We start from the raw sequence: 20,750 nt of genomic DNA, 5'->3' as shown, positions 1-20,750 counted from the left end.
ATCTCTGGTCACGCAACAGGAGTTGCAACCAAGGTTACTGTGTAGCCCTCGGGCAGCTCTGCCTCCTCTGATTGGCTATTATGTACAAATGCAATTCTATCACAGTCTCACCAAGAAGTCAGTACATGAAGGGCAGATATCCAGTACAACGACAGAATGATAATAAAGAATAGATAGCTAAAGGACCAGGGAGAAAAAGGTGATTATCAGGAACATACCCCCATATATACAGAGGTAAATGAGCCTCAATAAGGAGGAGACTGGAGGATCCCTTTAAATTACAATCCCTTCAAGTAACTCTTTAGTAAGATATTGTTCAATACTTTCATTTTTCTAAGAATTCTTATCACAGCTCAGCATCATGACAGATACACCAAGGATAGCATATCGCATGAGATCCCTGTGTACGGCTTCTCTGATCCACTACAGGCTATACTATAATACTCTGCCCTCACATGCTGTGATCTCCAGCTTGGAACATATAGCCCACAAAAGTGTAAGCTGACCTACTTCAGTTGACATATGGGTTCATGGCTTTAACAAGCTCATCGCACCCCCCACCATTGTAAAACAATATTGTCTTTCTGGAGCCAGAGGTCAGGACCTCATAGACAAGTGTCAGAGTTCCCTATGGGTCATTAAATAGGTCACTTGCTAAATACATAAGGAGTGGAGGAGTGAGTAATCCCAAACTGGTAGTTGTAAGATCACGCTGAGAAGACACGTATGTCAATGCAGATGTTCATATATGCCACGACTCCATTATTAAGAAACAAGAGTGTAAAACTGATTTATTTCTGATTTGTCCGCACGGTGTAATAACATGGCCTCCTGACTAATGCTATACCCATTAGGTTAGTAGACCATTTACAAGTCCATGTATGGAGGCTCCAGCATACTAGTGTGCTGGCATGTGGTCCTATGAGAACATGACCTCGCAAAGACCAGCAGGGGTTAGCGTCCATGAGTGAGCAAAATGAATCAGTACAACCCAGATATTGCACGTCTAGTGGCATCTCCTACAGTAAGGGATCGCCTTGTCCATGTCCCTTCTTCCAGATCTTCACGTACCCCTCAGTGTGGACTGCTCCAACTAATCCGGTTCTGTAACACACTGCTCCACTATCTCTCGTAGACTTGGGTTCTCCATAGCTGCCGAGACTCGCTCCTTGTCATTTATCTGTTTATTAACTTGTAGACAAAATACAAGGCGTTAATACAGAAAAAGAAATCAACGTCCCCTCTAGAGAAAACTGAACGTGAAACGTTACAGGGGCTGTACAATATATAAAGATACCCCAGACACTATAGATACACCAATACATCCCCCGCCATCCCACTGGGCATCTTACTGATAGTTTATAAAAATTCAACAAGGGAACAGGCCTTTAATATTTAGAAAAAGGTCAACCCCTTTAACAGTGAATGAGATTTTTGTAGGAATTAAAGATTAAAGGGGTATTGCCATATGGAAGTTTAATGCTGTGTCTATAGGGTATGCCATAAACACTAAATAGATGCCGGTTCCACTTATGAGTTGGGGGTCCCTGGCTATTTTGAAGCTGTAGTGAGGGGAGAGATGGCCGTGCACATCACTTGTGCAGCAGATCCAGTGGATATGCCATAAATGTACAGACAGGAATATCCTTTAATGTTTGCTAACACAAGTCCCACTGTGGCAAGAAAACAATGGACCCCTAAAGGCGGCCATACACCTTCAATAGCTACCCAGCCCATTCTACCAACTGCAACTTACATATACATGCTTGGTTCAGTCAAATGTGAATGTGAAGATGGCAGTAAACCCTAGAGACACATCTGGCTATGACTTATCACCCATAAGAACAATGGATCAGGTACGTTGAGGTTTACCATTATCCTGTAGAAGCCGCACACCCCCATACACATAAGGCAATTGTTCTGCCCCACTGGAAGTAGGGGTTCGGCTGACTACAATAAGTGCGCTTTAGGGCTGGTTTCACACAGTTATAAAATGGCCCCAATTTAGCATCAGTATATAATCTGCATATCTCTGACCCCTCCATTCTACTGAGCAAACAGCCCTATATGAGGTTCGAAGCTTGGTGTAGGCAGCCATCTTTACACTCAATAGCTTACTAGTGTGGTTATGGCTGGACACGGTGTAAATATGGCACATTAGTTTAACTAAAATTTTCTTGATATGTGGGTGTGGCTTCTCAGAGAAAAGGGGTGTGGCTTAAAGGTGCCAAAGTTGTGTCGTAAATTTCTGGCTCAAAGTGAGCCAACTGGCAGGTGGGTATAAGCGCAGACCAGACAGACTACAGACAGCGTCAGACACTAATAAACCTGGTGAGTTAACAATGTATTATATATTACATATCTATTCGTAAATCTGGGCCACAGTGTGGAATTTGCACTGAACCTAGTCTAAAATGAAAAATGTGTAGGCTGCCTGTATATGTCAGGAGGCTGACGGTAGCGTACCCTACAAAGCTGACATTCTCCACATGTACAGGTGGAGTATCTTCGGTGAAGAAGCAGTTAACACCTCTACTTGTTTCATGCTCACTTTTTGCTTGTTCTCTGCAGGATTCTGATCAATGAGGTTGGTTACAATTATTATCTGCCGCCTTTCTACATAATGCACATTGTACTTCGTATTACCGTAAATTGATCAATAATACCGTAGGTGGCCAGCTCTTTATTTCACTAGGCTTTATAGGGTTCCTGAGGACTGGAGACCAGACATGACCAGAAAAAGACGTTGAATCTAAGCCTTAGTCTATATGTGTTGAGCAGCCACCTATAGTCTTCACAATGTGACATCTGTTGAAAGCAGATTCATCGAGCCCCCCACCTACTAAGATCATATCCCAGTTGTCCTACTGGCAAAACAAGCATGGACTTACTATCCTCCTCCGTTGAGTGCGTCCCTTCGGAAATATAGATCTCCAGCTGAAATAGAAGAAGGACATGAACTCACCCACTGCAGGAGAGTGTGGGATCAAAGCAGCAAAACATGATGGCAGCTACAGGTCTGGCACAATGTATTACATTGTTTGTGAATGGATTATATGACACTAACTTTCCACAAAACCACTGTAAAACTGCAGGTCAGGACTTTACCAGAGTGTCTGGAAGAGTGAAGAATGCAGACAACCTGCCAGATTTCCCTGCGGTCCAAACTCCCATGCCAGGATTGTGGGTGTGTGAAACCAGGAATTGTAATTTATTCCTCTGCCTCGCAATGTGCTTAATCCATCAGCATTTAAAAGGTTAAACGTGCTTGGTGCAGAGATGGCATGTCACAGAAACTGGGGATTCCATTACAGTATGAGAATACACTGCCACCCAGTGGACAACATGCACCATTGCAGCCATTCTGCAGAAGTTTCTGCTTTATGGGCACAAATCATTGCATATTGTAATGGGAGTAGTGGTCTTCAGGCATGGACTGACCATTCATTAAACAGAGAAACTATGTAGCAGGGATAATAAGAGACAATTGTAAATTATCATAATACCGGAAGTCACCAAGGAGTCTGGAGATCACATAACAGCATATGGCCGCTGTATGTCGCTGTCCTGTGAGCATTATATCTTGTAATGCAATGCACATAATGCAATGCTTAGACTCTGTTCACATCACTGCATTGGACACATGTGAATGCATCCATAGGCCTCCATTAAGATGGTATATATCCAAAGAGTGCACTTTTAAAGGGATTCTACCATTAAAACACATTTTTTTCTCACTAACACGTAGGAATAGCCTTAAAGGCTATTCTCCTACCTTTAGATATCTTCTCTGCACCGTCGTTCCGTAGAAATTCCAGTTTTCGTCGGTATGCAAATGAATTCTCTAGCAGCACTGGGGCGTCCCCAATGCTGCGAGAGAACTCTCCAGCGCCGCCTCCATCTTCTTCAGGTACGTCCTCTTCACGCGTCTTCTTCCGGCGCAGGCAGTCAAACCTGTGCATGCCCGCGCCCACAAGAAAAATGGCCGCTTACACAGAACAAACATTTCCGACATTGCAACCTACTGATGAATATTCCCTTGACGGGAAAAAATTAAAGTGCACATAAACTGTAAATACCCCTGTGTGCATGAAGCCTAAGGGAATATTCCTGTCCTCAATGTATTGCTAGGAAACTCTCACATCCTTTTCACAGAGATCAGCAGCATTTAGGTTGTTCTGTAGCAGCCAGATACAGTACTGTACAATATAATATACACCACAGCTGCTGAAGAACCTCTTTTTCCAGTGGGTGTCACATGAATTTGATTTTTGTGAAGCTTTTCATCTCAGCATAATCCTCAGGACCTGATGTTATAGTGTGAGGGTATGTTCACATGGCATTTTGTAGATAATTCTAGTGGTGACTTCTCTCTTCTTATTCTTCTGGACCTCTCTGCTGCTTATGACACTGTTGACCATTAACTTCTCCTCACTTTGCTCCGCTCAGTCGGCCTCAATGACACTGCGCTCTCCTGGTTCTCCTCTTATCTCTCAGACCGCACTTTCAGTGTATCATTTTCTCTGTTTCCTCCCCTCTTTCCCTTGCTGTTGGGGTTCCTCAGGGCTCGGTCCTAGGCCCCCTGCTCTTTTCTCTCTACACAGCCCCCATTGGACAAACCATCGCCAGATTTGGCTTCAGGTACCATCTTTATGCTGATAACACCCAATTATACACATCTTCCCGTGACATCACCCCTGCACTAATACAGAACACCAGTGACTGTCTCTCTGCTGTCTCTAATATCATGTCCTCGCTCTATCTGAAACTAAATCTCTCTAAGACTGAACTACTACTGTTTCCACCATCTCATAGATCTGTCCCTGATATATCCATTGCAGTCTCTGGCCTTACCATAACTCCTAGGCAGTATGCCCGCTGCCTTGGGGTTATGTTTGATGCAGACCTTTTCTTCACCCCACATATTGAATCACTCACACGTTCATGTCACCTCCACCTCAAAAACATCTCCAGAATACGCCCTTTCCTTACCAGAGATACACTAAAGACACTTATTGTCTCTCTGATTCATTCTCGCCTTGACTACTGTAACTCCTTACTAATCGGTCTTCCCCTCACTAAACTCTCTCCTCTACAATCTATTCTGAATGCAGTGGCCAGGCTCATCTACCAGTCTAGACACTACAGCGATGCCTCCGGTCTGTGCCAGTCACTACACTGGCTGCCTAATCATTATAGAATAAAATATAAAGTAGTCACTCACCAAAGCAAGTCTGATGAAATGCTTACTGTATGAAATGATCGTCGCTTGATCTGCTTGTTACACCATCTACTCTATCCCTATGCACTGGATGTTTTTAAAAAGATGAAATAAAGCCTTCTGCTTTAAAAGAACCCGTTGTTTGGTGAGTGCCCTGCGCCCTTTTTCTATTTTTTGCTACTTTTTGTATGGACTTCTTATGCAGAGAGCACCATTTGGCAAGCTTGTTAGCTTTTATATTTGACAACGTGGTTACCCGTACTTTATGCTTCACCTCATTGCATCTGTTTTTTCTCAGGAACAAAGAACTTTGTGTGTTCGGTAGTGCCGCTTTTTTTTTTTTACTTTTCTACTATGAATAAAATATAAAGTTCTCACCCTCATCCACAAGGCTCTCCATAATGCTGCACCTCCCTAAATTTCCTCCCTCATCTCTGTCTACCACCCAACCTGTACTCTCCGCTCACTCAATGACCTAACACTTACATCCTCTATTATCAGAACCTCCCACGCTCGTATACAAGACTTCTCCTGAGCTGCACCACTTCTCTGGAATGCTCTACCCCGGACAATCAGATTAACTCCCAATTTCTACAGCTTCAAGCGCAAATCAAAGACACATCAGACAGGCCTACCACAATTCTTAATGTAAACTCTTCCATACAGTCATTAGAATCCCCAAAATTTAACCCTCCTCTGTCCCCGCTCCCACATTACCCCACATGATATGATGCCATTTCAGGCTAACTCTATATGTCTAAGCTCCATCCACATGTTAAAGGACACGTCTGGTGGCGGCTTAAAGTTTTATGGTTGTGCAATGACAGTAACCTCTATTACAGAATTATCTGACCCCCTGTAAAAGCAATGCCGCCCCTGCTACCTCTTGTGTCACCCCCTCTACCTCATAGATTGTAAGCTCTTGTGAGCAGGGCCCTCAGTCCCATTGTGTGAAATGACTTTTCTTGTAATGTATCTTTCTGTCTGTATTTGAACCCTACAAATTGTACAGCGCTGCGGAATATGTTGGCGCTATATAAATAAAATTTATCATTATTATAGGCAAAGATAGTGTAGTACCGTGTTAGGCAGAAAATAAATCATGCAATGTTAGATATATATATCTTAACCCCTTCCTGCTCTGCGCAATACTATTATATTGATCATATAGGTAAGGGAGTGTTCATACTACCGTCGGTGTCCGACAGCTTGTGTCCAATGCTAATGTCCGTTCAAAAGCTTGTGCAGACATTAGCATCAGACACTAGCTGTGTCCGTGACATTTTGCATTCATTTAAATGAACATCGGTTGCGTTCTTTTACTGTCCGTGGGTGTCCTTAACTGTCCGTTCCCAAAGTTGTCCGACTTTTCAAGCGCACAACAAAAACCTATGTCGGGTTTTTCATGAAAATTCTTTTTTGAACTGAAATGAGCTCAGTAACACACTAAACCCAATTCTTCTTCCCTGTGAGCTCCTCTTGGTGCATTTACACTTGTGAGTAGCGTCTGGAGGGTTTCTCTGAAGCATTTCTATTAGCTCACTCTGGAAGTGTGTATAAATAAATAAATATATATATATACACATATCCTACTAATTATAAATGTAAAAAAATCACGCAAAAATGGCTGAACAGATTTCAATGAAATTCGGCACATATATAGTTTGTAACCTTGATTAAAACATAGGCTACTTTTTATCCCAGTAAATGACATGGCTTCACGACTGTTATGAATGTATGTTCACATATATTACACTGCTTCTGCCGAGCCTTATCTCAGATCCTAGGGCTGTTATCTCACTGTGTAAACACGCGCTAACCCTCAGTGTACATGCATTTGCATATTATCTGATCTGCTCCAGGCATTGCTGACACACTGACATGGGCAAACACCTTTAATCCAAATTGGCAGTTTGAGAATTTTAAACATGCTGGGAAAAAGAGAATCTAATTTGTCGCAAACAACAAGAGCCAGAAGTCACAGAGTTCTCCTCAAGTGGAGCTGAGGGAGATCATCGATGCGAACAACACGCTCATTATATGGCGTCCCAGGAAGCTGCTGAGATGCCGGAACAATTACAGGCATGGTGCGAAGAACAACTTCAGTGCCAGGCCAGCTTGAGAGCTGCTGAAACGCCGAAGCAGGCAGATCATCAACACCAACATCACGCTCATTATATGGCGTCCCAGCGAGCCGCTGAGATACCCAAACAATCACAGACATGCTGCGAGTAACAAGTTCAGCAGCAGGACAGCTTAAGTGCTGCCAAAATGCCGGAGCAGGCAAACCATCTTCATTTTTATAAATCGATTTCCACTTATTCTGAGGTATTGCCTTATTTAACGTAGTTACCTAAATTGTCCCATGACAAAATTGAGTTCATGTCCGGATTCAGCGCACCAAAAAACATAAAGATTACGTGGAATAACCAAAACAGCTCTTGAAAAATTTTTCTTTACAGCCCTGTGTAATAGATTGGTGGGGGTTCGGACACCCAGGATTCCCACTAATCCCCTGTTTAAAAGGATCCATGTCTTGTATGAGCATCATAGCCTCTTCACAGTGCATGCCATATGTTTCACTGCAGCCCTGATATGTAACTGCAGCTTCTTCCCATTCACTTGTATGGAGCAAAGCTGTAACTACATTGCATGGCCGCTATGAAACTAGTGAAGAGGTCACTTATTGATGACCTATCCCGGGAATAGATCAGCAATAAAAACAAGCTGGAAAAGCCCTTTTATTCACATCTGATAAAGGAGAAGTATTCCTTACCTTGTGCTTGAAAGATAAACACCTCTGCAGCTTGACTCTCAAACACAGACCTGTATGGCAGAATATATAGAATATCCAAGTTATTTAGTAACAATTGAGTAATGGCATACTTTGAGGGTTAGGGTCTATATGGCAACAAGTCAACAGTAATGTTTAGATGTTGTAGGAAGCAAGAAAAACAGACAAACGTATCAATCTGAATGACATTGACAAAGCCAAATTGTGATGACTGGGTCAGAGCATCTCCAAGACAGCAGGACTTGTATACAGTGGTTAGGACCTACTAAAAGTGGTCAGGAAAGGACAACTGCTGAATAGGCTATAGGGTCAAGGGCACCCAAGACTCCTTGATCTACATGGGGAATGAAGGCTAATCTGTTTGGTCTGATCTTACAGAAGGATGACTATAGCATGAATTACTGATAGTTACACACACACAGTGTATTACAGCTTACTGTGTATGGGGCTGAGTAGCCACAGAGTGTTCATTCTGACATGAACTAAGGATGGCATGAGGGGACCAATTATTAGGCAAGTGGTTATGGCTGACTATACATAGTCATATGAAAACATAAGGTTTTATGTATCAGGACATAATAATTATTATTATAAATAAAACACACATTTCTCCCTTAAAGGGTCTTAAAATTGTTGTTGTTCATGACACAACATTTACAAAAAAGACTGAACAAGTATGGCTTGTTTAGAAGGGTTTCCTGGAGAAAAAATAATCTTCTTTCTAAAAAGAACATGGCAGAAAGGCTTAATTTTGTAACGTTGCAGCTGACCAAGCCACAAGACTTCTGGAACAAAGACCAAAGTGAAGATTATTTTGGCCCGTTTTGCAGCCACAGGGCCTGGTCATCATTGCTTTGACCAAGAACTCTTCTGTATACTCAGGTATTCCATAGTCAAATGTAAGGTCATCTATCCTACAGCTACAATGTATATGGGGTTATGCAACAGAACAATGTCAAGCACACAAGCAAATCTACAACAGAATGGATGAAATGAAAAGACAATCTAGAATCTAATTGCAGGAACTTCTACATTCTTCTTCCTAGAAACAAAGCGGTCAGGAAATGAAAAGTAGAAGTAACTCTGTAAGAGACATATATAGATACAGGCAGCAGTATAAACAATGGATGTAATGCACAGGCCTGTATGTCCGGTACTATAATGTCCGATGCTATACCTGTGATTTGTTTAAGAATAAAAACCACAAGAACACATTTATCCAGCTCTGAATGTAAAGTATCAGGTATGTAAAGGAAGAACATTCAAAATATATATATATATATATATATATATATATATATATATATATATATATATATAGCGTCATATACTACTATATCTATCCATCCTACAAACGCCTGGCTGGCTGTGATTTCCTTAGAAAAACCACCTGTTTGCCTGGTGTACAAAGATCAGCTGATCACCCCATGGGTCACATTCAGAAGGAGTGGTCTTTGATGAGACAATCCCTTTAAGTGACTATAAAAGATCTGTCCATCTTTCTGGAGGTTGTCATTAATCCAGGGATGTATTGTAATATTTATTATAGCATTTTTCACCTAATATTAAGACACTTGGCTACTATCCAGGGCTGTGGACTATGGAAAAAATAATAAGTTATTGTCTATCGCTTCATAAAATAAAAGATTATTTTTAATTATATTTTACAATTTTTAACATTGTATATAATTAGATGTATAGTTAGTTACATATTTACTTCATGGGAATCAATTAATTGTCTTTTATTTTGTGAATTAGGCCTGGTTCACATCTGCGTTCAGTATTCCATTTGGGGAGTCCCAAACGGAATACCAAATGCATTAAAAAAACGGTGAGCAAGGAAAGCACACGGACCCAATAGACTACAATGGGGTCTGTATGTTTTCCGTACGACTCATGCGGAGAGAAAAGTACTTCAAGAACTACTTTTCTCTCTGCAAGATTCGTGCAGACATCACGCTGAAAACACACGGACGCCATTATAGTCTATGTCCATGTGCTTTCCTTGCTCACAGTTTTTGAATGTGTTCGGTATTCCATTTAGGGGGTCCCCAAACGGACTCCCCGAATGCAGATGTGAGCCAGGCCTAAGAGGATCTTTACTGCTTCTGCCTGACCAAGGCAGCCATATATGAAGGAGTCGGAGTAGGAGTCAGGCTGTGGAAAAATATAGAAGTTGTGGTTAGGCCTACTGACTCCACAGCCCTGCTACTATCTCAATGTTGTTTTGTCTTCCTCTGGGTCAACACTGCAGAACCCTAGGAGAAACTACAGTACATGGACATATAGCATTTTTCAGCCTATCTCACTATACAATATGGAATCGTCACTCAATTTAATAATCTGCACCAAGCTGAAGCTATGAAAGTTATAGGTGACTCCCAGTTTCGTACAACCCCTGTTCACATAACCTTTTAGGTGATGGAGGAATCACCATAATATACATGCAATTTTCTATGAATACTGGGTAACTCGGCAGGGCTGTCACAGCTCATAATTACTGGTAGATTTTGATAGATATGTAAGGGCTGTATACTGAGACATAAGAGCCCATACAGTGTATAGTGTCTGCCCCTGCGCAGACATAATTTCAGCTGGTTTTCCTCGGTTATTATATGAGCTCTCTTACCAATAAGCGTGGCCAGGGAGCAGTGAGGGACGGTGGGGGTGAACCTGATGATCACCAGGAAACATTCATCATCCAGCTCCTCTACAGTCACACAGCTCTCAGATACAACCTCCAAATCTTCTAATGTGCTCGGCTTCTCTGGGTCCCGAATACTCCGAATTACATCTGGAGAAATCATAAGAATAGTAGCTTTATAACATGACACGATAACAAGAACCTGCACTATAGCAGTATGTTTCATGCACCATGAATGGGCCAGCTATGGAACATGACATCTGTGCATGCAGATCAACTTGCAACGTGATATTGGGCCTTGAGCAATCTTACATAAAAATAAAATCTTAATTATTTTCAAGCTTATGTGGAATTCTTGATTTTAATCTCAGTGTTCAAGTTTTTGCTTAAAGAAATTTAAAAAATTCAGTGAGCTGACACGGGAAGAAGTCACCAGATACATGTGACAGATAGATAGATAGATAGATAGATAGATAGATAGATAGATAGATAGATAGATAGGTCATCAGTATCTATAAATGTTTTGGGACTGGAAGACACTTTATTTGTTTCTATAAACCCAATGTTATACCAGTGCATTTTGGTATTACAGCGTGCCCTGCCTAAGCATATGATCCCTGTAACGCTGCCAGCTCTGGTATACAGGTAGAGTACACCCGTCATACTCTTGTGTGACAATGGCCTTAAGCATTGTACAGATGACAGCACCACTACCTGCGGGACAGAAGTCACAGTCCAGAGGACACGCATTAATGTAGGCAATAAAATAGATGGAACACACAGACTGATCAATAACACAAGTTAACTCTGCCATGTCACAAGACAAGTGTGACCTTATGGATTGTCCTATTGCACTTAGATTGCCAAATTGTAGCATTTGTGATCATATTAGGGGTATAGGCGACTCTCTGCTTACATATAGATGAATTGTAAACCCATATCATTGCTCAAAGTCCACTGTGTTACTGTATGGGGGCCATAGTTTGTAGCAGGAGACCGAATATATAACAGTAGGAAGAACAGCATGGGGGAGAAGGAAGACAACATGATACCAGGACATGGCTGACGTCCTCACGTCTGGATCCAGGTACACAGAGTCAGGATTACATTAGGAGATAGATAGATAGATAGATAGATAGATAGATAGATAGATAGATAGATAGATAGATTAGTGCTGTAGTAACACACATAACACATGGAGGACGAGTAATATGAGGTCACATGACACTAGGCAGAGGGGTGACTCTGTACTGCCCCCTAGCACACCACACACACCCCCACAGACAGGGGGCAGCGGCTGGTTACCATACACTTCCAGGGCGCGCTCCTCCATGACCCGGGTACGTCCCTTAGTTCCCCCGCGGAGAGCTGACAGCAGCCCGGAGAGCAACTCCATACCAACTCCGCCCACCCAATGACGTCACGCCGCTTAGTTCCCCAACCAACAACTCGTGCTGACGTCACCGTACCGCCTGACCTGCTTGATCATGTGATCTGAAAAGAAGATGGCGGTGCCCGAGGCATGTTGGAGAGAATTGTAAACTATACGATGTCGAGTCGGAAACAAGTGACAGGAGGTAACGGAGCCGTCCAGGAGTGGAGGAGTGGGGGACATGCCGACACTTGTATTTAGGGATCAGCTGTAGAATGTTCCTTCCTACTATCCGTAATCACGAATGGCAGGGGAGATGTATTTAAAACTAGGGCAATGGGAAATTAGAGCAATGCCAGTAGTAACCAATCAGGTTCCAGCTTTCATGTTTCAGAGACCCTTTGGGACATGGAAGCAGCAAGCTGATTGGTTGATTTGGGTAACTACTTATGGTAGCCTATTCTGTCACTCATAGCTGTGCAAATCTGCAGCAGGTGTGGACTTACCCTTAAATTTCTTGGAGCTGCCATATTTCGACACCCTTGTCATAAATATATATATATATATATTATATATAATAATATATTTCCGTATATCAAGCTGTATAAGGCATGTATTGTGGGGCCAGATATACTTTATATATAAACCATTTTGGGGAATGTTTGATGTTTAGTCAAATTTTTATGGGAGGCGAAACAGTGAACTAGCGTCAGTTTGGGTGTTCTATATATAATTTAAAATTAATATAATTTTAAATTACATTAAAACGTTATTTTTAGACCTCCTAGAGCAGTGATGGCGAACCTATGGCACGCGTGCCAGAGAGGGCACGCAGAGCCCTCCATGCTGGCACGCGTGCGGTCGCCCGGATCGCTCACCAACAGGGAATCCGGTACAGGATTCCCCGTTGATGAGCGATCACTGCCTTCAGTTGTATGTGCAAATGCACATACAGCTGAAAGCTGTCAGGGTAGGCCGCGGATCGCGCGACCGCGGCCTACACTGGCTGCAGAGTTTGACCTCTGCCCCGACGCGGGCGCGATGACGTCATCAGCGCCGCCAGTGACAAGAAGGTGGATGCCGGCGGCTCTTCAGGGGTGAGTATGAGAGTGGCTCACTGTGTATATGATGTTGGGGGGAGCGCTTATAATACTTGGTGGGGTGTATGATACTGGGGGGAGTGTATAATACTGGGGGGGGCTTATAATACTGGGGGGAGTGTATAATACTGGGGGGAGTGTATAATACTGGGGGGAGTGTATAATACTGGGGGGGGCTTATAATACTGGGGGGGGCTTATAATACTGGGTGGGGTGTATAATACTGGGTGGGGTGTATAATACTGGGGGGAGTGTATAATACTGGGGGGGAGTGTATAATACTGAGGGGACTTATAATACTGGGGGGAGTGTATAATACTGGGGGGGCTTATAATACTGGGGGGTGTACTAAAGAGCATATAATACTGGGGGGGGGGCTATTTATAAGCACACAATACTGTGTGTGGATGCCACTGTGGAGCATATAATCCTGTGGGGGGGGGACACCTACTGCGGAGCATATAACACTGGGGGGCTACTGTGGTACTGTGGAGAATATAATATTGTGTGGTGGGCCCACTGCAGAGCATATAATACTGTCTGGGGTCCCCTCACTATTTATATCACACAGTATCTGTTTTATAGCAGACGTGATATTAGTACAGGATGTAAGAATATTACACGGTAACTATAAAACAGATCCTGTGCGATGTAAATAGTGAAAATTAATTGTTCAAATACAAATTAATTGTTCAAGTACCAAATGCCGAGACCTTTACATTTCAGTACAACGTTGTTTGTATTATTGAAAGCTCTGTAAAGCCCCACATGACTGTAATTTTTGGTCAGTAACTGTCCGCAATTGTGGATCCGCATAGTATTAAGTCTATATTGTCGTGTTGGCACTCCGCGAAAATTTTGTGGGTTTTGGGTTGCAGTTTGAGCACTCGGTCTCTAAAAGGTTCGCCATCACTGTCCTAGAGGGTCCTGCACACTAACCTGTCTCTCTAATACAGGTGCTTTTTTTTTAAGGAGAGCTATAAGTTCAAAGGGCATAAAGACTGTGCTGGTGGTTATTTACTTATCCTTATCTGTTGTGAATAGTCTGACTTAGATATCGGTGGTGGATTTGCCTGAATTCCACCACAAGAACACTCCCAAAATAGAGTGTAAAACCTTCAGCATAAATGCAGCAGGTCAGTCTGAGCTCTACTTCTGCAGTAAGTATAATAAATTACATCCTTCTTTTTCAATTGCACTATACTGAAGGTGATTTCTCACATTTTCAGACTTTAAGTCTCGCCCCGGGTTAAGGCCGGTTGCAGACATCTGTGCTATGGGTCAGTGTGCTATCTGTGTATTTCATGGATAGTGCATTGACCCATTCTTTTCTATAGGCCCATACACACAACCGTGATTTTTACAGTCCCGTGTACAGGCCAACAACCTGGACCACATCAGATGGGGCAGGACCTATTCTTGTCCTGTTTTGCTACCCGTGCTTCCGTGGCTCCTATTCATTTAACGAAAGGAGCTGCAGAAGCACGAGCGTCACACGGGGACATCCCGATATGCAGACTGTGCTTTTAGATCCTGGCAGGCCGGTTGCAGCACGGTCGTCAGCAACCACCCTAAGACCACAGAACATATGAAAAAATATTTCTTAATAATTAACTAGTTTCAGTCACTTCATGTTGATATAATCATATCAATCTGCACTATAAAATTATCCCAATATTCATACAGTGCGCCATAAAAAAGAAATAACAAACAGCGCTAGAATGTCTTTTTATTATTCATTCCGTCTCTCCAAAGATATTATAAAAAGTGATCATAAAGATGAATGTCCCTCAAAAGTCCTCCAGCTAATAAGCCTTTAGATAGCTGAGATATTGGGGAAATATCTTTTTTTTAAAAAAAACTTGCAAAATTCTAAACACAAAAAATAAAATAGTAGAATGGCTGCTTTTTCCATTCACCTGTAGAAATAATATAAGTTAGTTTTATATGCCCATTATACGACCATGAAAACTACAATTCATCGCATAAATATGTTATGGGCGCATATATATATATAATTTTTATTATATATATATAATTTTATATTTTATTTATTGAAATTAAACCTTTATTTTTAGACCTCGTAAGGTGTCTTGAACATTAAAAAAATAAAAACCACTACAATGCTAATGCAGTTTGGCATTTCTAAGGGTATAAAAGTAGAAGTCTAAAAAACCAAAAGCATATATGTCCCTATAATATGGGGTGCTTTTTTTTAGGAGAGCTGTAAGTTCAAAGAGCATGAAAACTGTGCTGTTTAGTTATTTGCTTATTCTAATCTGCTGCTAATAGTCTGACATTGGATATCGCTGGTGGATTTGCCTGAATTCCACCTCCCGATCACACCCAGAATAGAGTGTGAAAGCCTTCATCATAAATGAAGGTGCTGCAGAAAGAAAACCTGCACGGCAGGCTTTTCATGTATTTGTGGATACCATATGTGCAGCTTTCACTCACTTTGTTGCTTCAGTACAACACAGTGGATAACTCAGTGGTAAATCTGCTGCACGGATGCCCTGTGTAGACATGACCTGAACAGATTTGCCATGACTTTACAATTGATGGCCTATCCGTAGAATGTAGTTAATTGTGATACATCACTCGGGTATAGAAGGTGATACATGTGCTTGGAAACGGGCTTGCTCTGTACATGTACAATATAAGAAATTTTTGCACACTGCTATTATGAAAGTAAATACTCCAATTTATTGGCAGTCCAGAAACACATGACATCAAACATAGAATTGTTTCTGGATTGCCAATAAATTGGGGTGTGTGCTTTCACATTAGCTGCGTGCCAGAATTTCTAATACTATCTTTGGAATGGGTCATCAATATCAGATCAGGAGTGATGGTCTGATTCCTAGATTTACCTGGTCCAGTGCCATCTAATTTGTAGCGACTGTACCTAGCACTGCAGCTCAGTCACATGGGACTATGTTTCTTACAGTACCAAGCACGGGACGCCATATGCTGTGCCAGGTAACAAACAGGCTGTAGCGGCCACCTGGACGTCACAGCCCCATCTCTCAGCTGATTGGAGGGATTACTGCGAATCAAACCCTTACCCATGTGATATTTATGGCATATTCTATGGGTCATAAAGTCCTGGAAAACTCTTTGATACAGGAAGAAATTGTGACATGCCGTATCAAATGCTATACTATGGGATATTCTTTATAAGCATTGTTAATATAAAGCTACAGAGACTTCATGCTTCTGTTCATTCAGATAGCTAAACTCCAAGGATAGGTCATTAATATTGTGATCTCAGAAACCCTTTAAAGTAAAGTTGTTTTTTTTTTTTGTATATTGCACAATTATAGGTTGATTCAGTTTAAGCAGTAAAATGGAACTAAGCGTCCTTCTGGATCCTTGTGTAAAGTTACAAGACTGGACTGAACGGCCACTAAGGGTATCCTTGACCAGGCGCAAAAACCTTGCCTTATGTAGCCTCTTGCCTAATAGAAGTCTCTATCTCACCGTCTTCACCTCTGGAAAAAGATATGGTGCTCATACACAGCTGGAAGGACCGTTCACTCAGTAAGACCTTATACTATTCCAATGATGGTTGTATGTGTGTGAGGAATATGTTTTTATATACATGAATGCCATAGATAAACTAATATTGGAATAGTGAATATTTTTTTGCTAGTAGTTTACTGCTACTGTTTTAACCAGTGATGTTTTTGGTCCAGATTTCAGTGGGAAGACGAAAACCCTAATGAGATTTCACTGGATCGGGACCCACGTCTTCTGACTCTTGGTCAAAACAGTAACATCTGTGTCTATGAAGTGTGTACTAAGGATGGGCAGGTGACAGTCAATACTCTCTTTCTCTGTGATCAAGGCACCTTGAGAGAACTCTGCGCAGACAGTCATGTTTGTGAGTATGAATCCACACTACAGTTTACATATAGTTTTAAAGGGAATCTGTCAAGTTGATTTGAGACACTAAACCACGCACCGATCCTTACACCTGGGGTTTAGTGTCCCAGATCGCGCTGTTTTAAACCATCCGTGCCGTAGCTTTGAAAAATAAACCTTTATACTTACCTAGAGATGAGTCTCATTGGACTCAACTCTGGTGCTGACGGGCACCTGTACAGTTTTTCACTGTGTAAGTATCACAGGTACGTGGCATGCACACAGAAGCCAAGGTGTACTCCTTTAGCTTCAGTGAAGAACTGCGCCAGCGCGAAGACTGACGGCTTTATAACAGGGTGCAATTTGAGACACTAAACTCCTGGTCTATAAGAACGGATGATGGCCTATCCTTAGGATGGGTCATCAGTGGCGGTCAATATCCAAGACCCTCGCTAATCAGCTGTTTCTTGAAGCCATGGCACTTACAAGTGCTGTGACCTCTTCCTTGTGCTGTACAAACAATGGAACCACACACTCTAAAAATATAATGAGTAGTGGTGTAGGCATGAAGGGGTTCTCCAACCCACAAAGTAATAATTCTGTCGCACACAAGTTTTAGGGGAAAAAAGCAAGAAGATTTTTAATTTGTGGCTTCGACACAAATACAAGAATTGACACGCCTTGCATAAGAAGGTTGTAGTGCACAAAACGAGCAGTAGATCAATAGTAGAGAACGTTTCGGTCGGAAGACCTTCATTATGCGAGATCTATGTATGTTCAGAGAGAAGGTCGCCATGAACGCCATGTTACCTTCTCTCTAAGCATACATAGACCTAGCGTGATGAAGGTCTTCTGACCAAAACGTTCTCTACTATTGATGTACTGCTTGTTTTGTGCACTACAATCTTCTTATGCATGGCGTCTCAATTCTTTTATTGGTGTTGAAGCCACAAATTAAAACTCTTCTTGCTTTTTTCACCTAAAACGTGTATGCGGCAGAATTTTTACTTTGTTCCTTCTGCTGGTGATGTCACATTCATCATTGACATAGCCATGTGCACTCATTCCTATTCAGTTTTTATTGGTTCCCAAAAATTGTCTGTCTTGCAACACAACACTAATCCTATTAAGGTGGTTATCCAGATTTTAAAAATGTATGGCCTATCCTTTACATAGTCTATCAATTTTACATGGGACTGTTTCTAAGAGCATGCAACTTCTGCATTGTTCTGCACTGCAGTCATGTCCCATAGACTTGTACTGGACACCTTGTAGTACCCAAAAACTCTACGACTAAAAGTACGGCGAGTGAGTAGTGCAGTGCACGGCAAGAGAGCAATGCTGGGAGGTGCGCGTTGTGGGAAACAGCCTGACAATGGACCCCCTGCTATTCTAAGGATAAGTCAACTATATTTAACAGTGAGATATTACTTTTAATATTTGTAATCTTCTTAATTTCAGGTGTCCGTTCCTTGCCCTCAGTTCGTCTTCTGTCTCATCATGGTGATGACATTTACCTTTTACTCAGTAGTAACGTCTTTGTACATCTTCGTTACTCTGGCAAGAAGCCAAACCTTGTGTCTTGTTTTTCTCTGGATCTGGAGCCAGAGACTACGGATCACATCTCGGATCTATGTTTTAGACATGAACTCCTGTTTCTTCTAGACAGTTTAGGGGTCATTTGTATCCTTTATGTAAAGTCTTCTCTCTTATGGTTGTCTATCATATTTGTGATTTATTATGTGACATGTTATTGGTGTGATTCCTTGACGTGTTCCTTCAGATGTTTTTGACACTGTAGATGGGTCACTGGTGACTACCATTGAACTCCCTACAAGAACTGACGCTGATGGAACTGAATCGATAAACAGTATTTCTGTTTCTCCAAATCTGGATCAAATTGTTGTCTCTTACAGCAGTTCTTGCTTTCTTTCATTGCGGTTAAGCGAAAATTTCAGGTAACTTTCTGCTTTGTAAACTACATTACTATGCCTTGTTTCAAAAGGGCATTCCTATCTGGGACATTTATGCTATATCCCTAATGGATTGGAATGGCTGTTCTCGAAGGTCCCATAGGAATAAATGGAGAGAGCCGTACATGCTCAGTGTTTGCTCCACTTACTTCAGCGACAAGACCCACTGCAGTTACAAACCTCTTTTATCTATAACTTCTATAAGTTCCAGACGTTGGACCTAGATGTGAATACCCCTTTAAATGACTGCTCTCCTTCTGCAGGGAGAACATGACACTGGCACTACAGACATGGCGTAATGAGCGGCTCTTGGGGATGTCATTGTTAAAAGAAACTCAAGAATACCCCTTTCAAATGGACGGGTGACTAAATTATTTATTTCTTGTTAATTGTATAGTGTCAGGAGATTCCTCGCTTATAACAGTCCATGTCCCCTATAGGGTTCAAAATCGATCTGCTTCCCATTGTATTCAATAGGGGTCAGTGACTATCACTTCTTTTTAGTCAGTAAGCAAGTCCACAGTCACTGCTGCAGAAACCCCATGCTCAGCCTTGCTTTCGGAGATAGGTTCCACATCTAAAATACTCATTAGATTTTTCTGAATAGTGTTTTGCCAATGTGAATATACCTTAAAAGTGTCCAATGTTAGGGTGTACAAGCCTAAGAAGTTTCTTATAGGTTCATTCAGTGAATTCACCAATGGTCCAGATGTTCTTATTATGGTACCTTGTCACACTGAACACTAAAGATTTAATATTTTGCAAAGGGAATACAAATGATCATACAAAACACATTTAGTTCACACTTGTTACTGTTGTGTATGCACAGTAGTATATATTATAGTGTGGGGCATAACTCAAAAGTAGTCGAGAGTAGTGACCTACAAGCAGGACAAAAGAGATCCTCACTGCAACAAGACTTAAAGGGGTATGTCGTGAAGAATATTCAGCCCTGCTGAATTCACAACCGTGTAAAAGCCTAAGTTGTTTATTAAAGGGGTTGGCCAAACTCCCTATATAGATTTCTCAGACCCTCCTGAGTTGCATTCTCACTAGAGATGAGCGAGTACTGTTCGGATCAGCCGATCCGAACAGCAGGTACGCATTGAAATGAATGGACGTAGCCGGCACGTGGGGGGTTAAGCGGCCGGCCGGCGTCAAAGCGGAAGTACCAGGTGCTTCCATTCATTTCAATGCGTGCGTGCTGTTCGGATCGGCTGATCCGAACAGTACTCGCTCATCTCTAATTCTCACCCAGTGTTCGACATCAGAGTTGCCTGGTCTGTCTGTGCATTACACGGCCTACCGTTTATTTTAATGGTCAGCAGGTTGTGCATCCTTTTCCCTGGAGTTGCCATTTACATGTGATTTGAGGGTCCAGTTTAAAAAAAAATATATATTTTCTATATATATCCTATTAGTGAATTTTGAGCTGAGGTCCTGCAGGAAAGGGGAAAAAATAGAGTACCGTGTCTGATAGACCTATTAGAATTCAGTGGGTTCTGTCAAGTTTTCTTTCTGGTGTCCATCATTTCTATACCAAAAACGGTGCAACATGTTCAGTATGACAGATCTTCTGATGGGGTCTGTAAGTTGAGCCTTTGATGGATAAGTGATCAGAGCCGAAGGTATCGTCTGTCTGAGATCTATTTGTTGTAATATGAGTGTTTATAAACGGCAACACCCCTGGTGGAGGACCTGCCCTGTCCTGCATTATAAAAGCATTCAATATAGATTTGTGTAATACTTCTTCTCCCACCAAATTGTGTCCCTCCCAAA

The 20,750-nt window shown here is 41.9% G+C and overlaps 2 protein-coding genes across 2 annotated transcripts in view; one reads left to right on the top strand and one right to left on the bottom strand.

The window, feature by feature from the left end:
- Positions 1-396: 396 nt before the first annotated feature.
- On the bottom strand, positions 397-12,073 carry CIAO2A (cytosolic iron-sulfur assembly component 2A). Its single transcript, XM_075273189.1, has 5 exons — positions 11,965-12,073; positions 10,645-10,809; positions 7,998-8,047; positions 2,892-2,937; positions 397-1,191 (listed from the first exon to the last, which is right to left on the bottom strand). Exons 1-5 carry the CDS (start codon positions 12,053-12,055, stop codon positions 1,094-1,096), a joined length of 450 nt encoding a protein of 149 aa, XP_075129290.1. The 5' UTR covers positions 12,056-12,073; the 3' UTR covers positions 397-1,093.
- Positions 12,074-12,153: 80 nt separating this feature from the next.
- SPG11 (SPG11 vesicle trafficking associated, spatacsin) overlaps positions 12,154-20,750 on the top strand; it is a 39,090-nt gene continuing 30,493 nt past the window's right edge. Inside the window, exons 1-6 of the mRNA XM_075273123.1 lie at positions 12,154-12,236; positions 16,458-16,674; positions 16,830-17,017; positions 18,460-18,681; positions 18,782-18,956; positions 19,235-19,333. Of these exons, the coding sequence (XP_075129224.1) occupies positions 16,481-16,674; positions 16,830-17,017; positions 18,460-18,681; positions 18,782-18,956; positions 19,235-19,333 (878 nt within the window). The 5' untranslated portion in view covers positions 12,154-12,236; positions 16,458-16,480. The remainder of the gene's footprint in view (positions 12,237-16,457; positions 16,675-16,829; positions 17,018-18,459; positions 18,682-18,781; positions 18,957-19,234; positions 19,334-20,750) is intronic.

Source organism: Leptodactylus fuscus, chromosome 5, assembly GCF_031893055.1.
Source record: "Leptodactylus fuscus isolate aLepFus1 chromosome 5, aLepFus1.hap2, whole genome shotgun sequence".
Taxonomy (NCBI): Eukaryota; Metazoa; Chordata; class Amphibia; order Anura; family Leptodactylidae; genus Leptodactylus; species Leptodactylus fuscus.
Note: the sequence above shows the minus strand (reverse complement) of the source record. Positions and strands in the feature narration are given on the sequence as shown.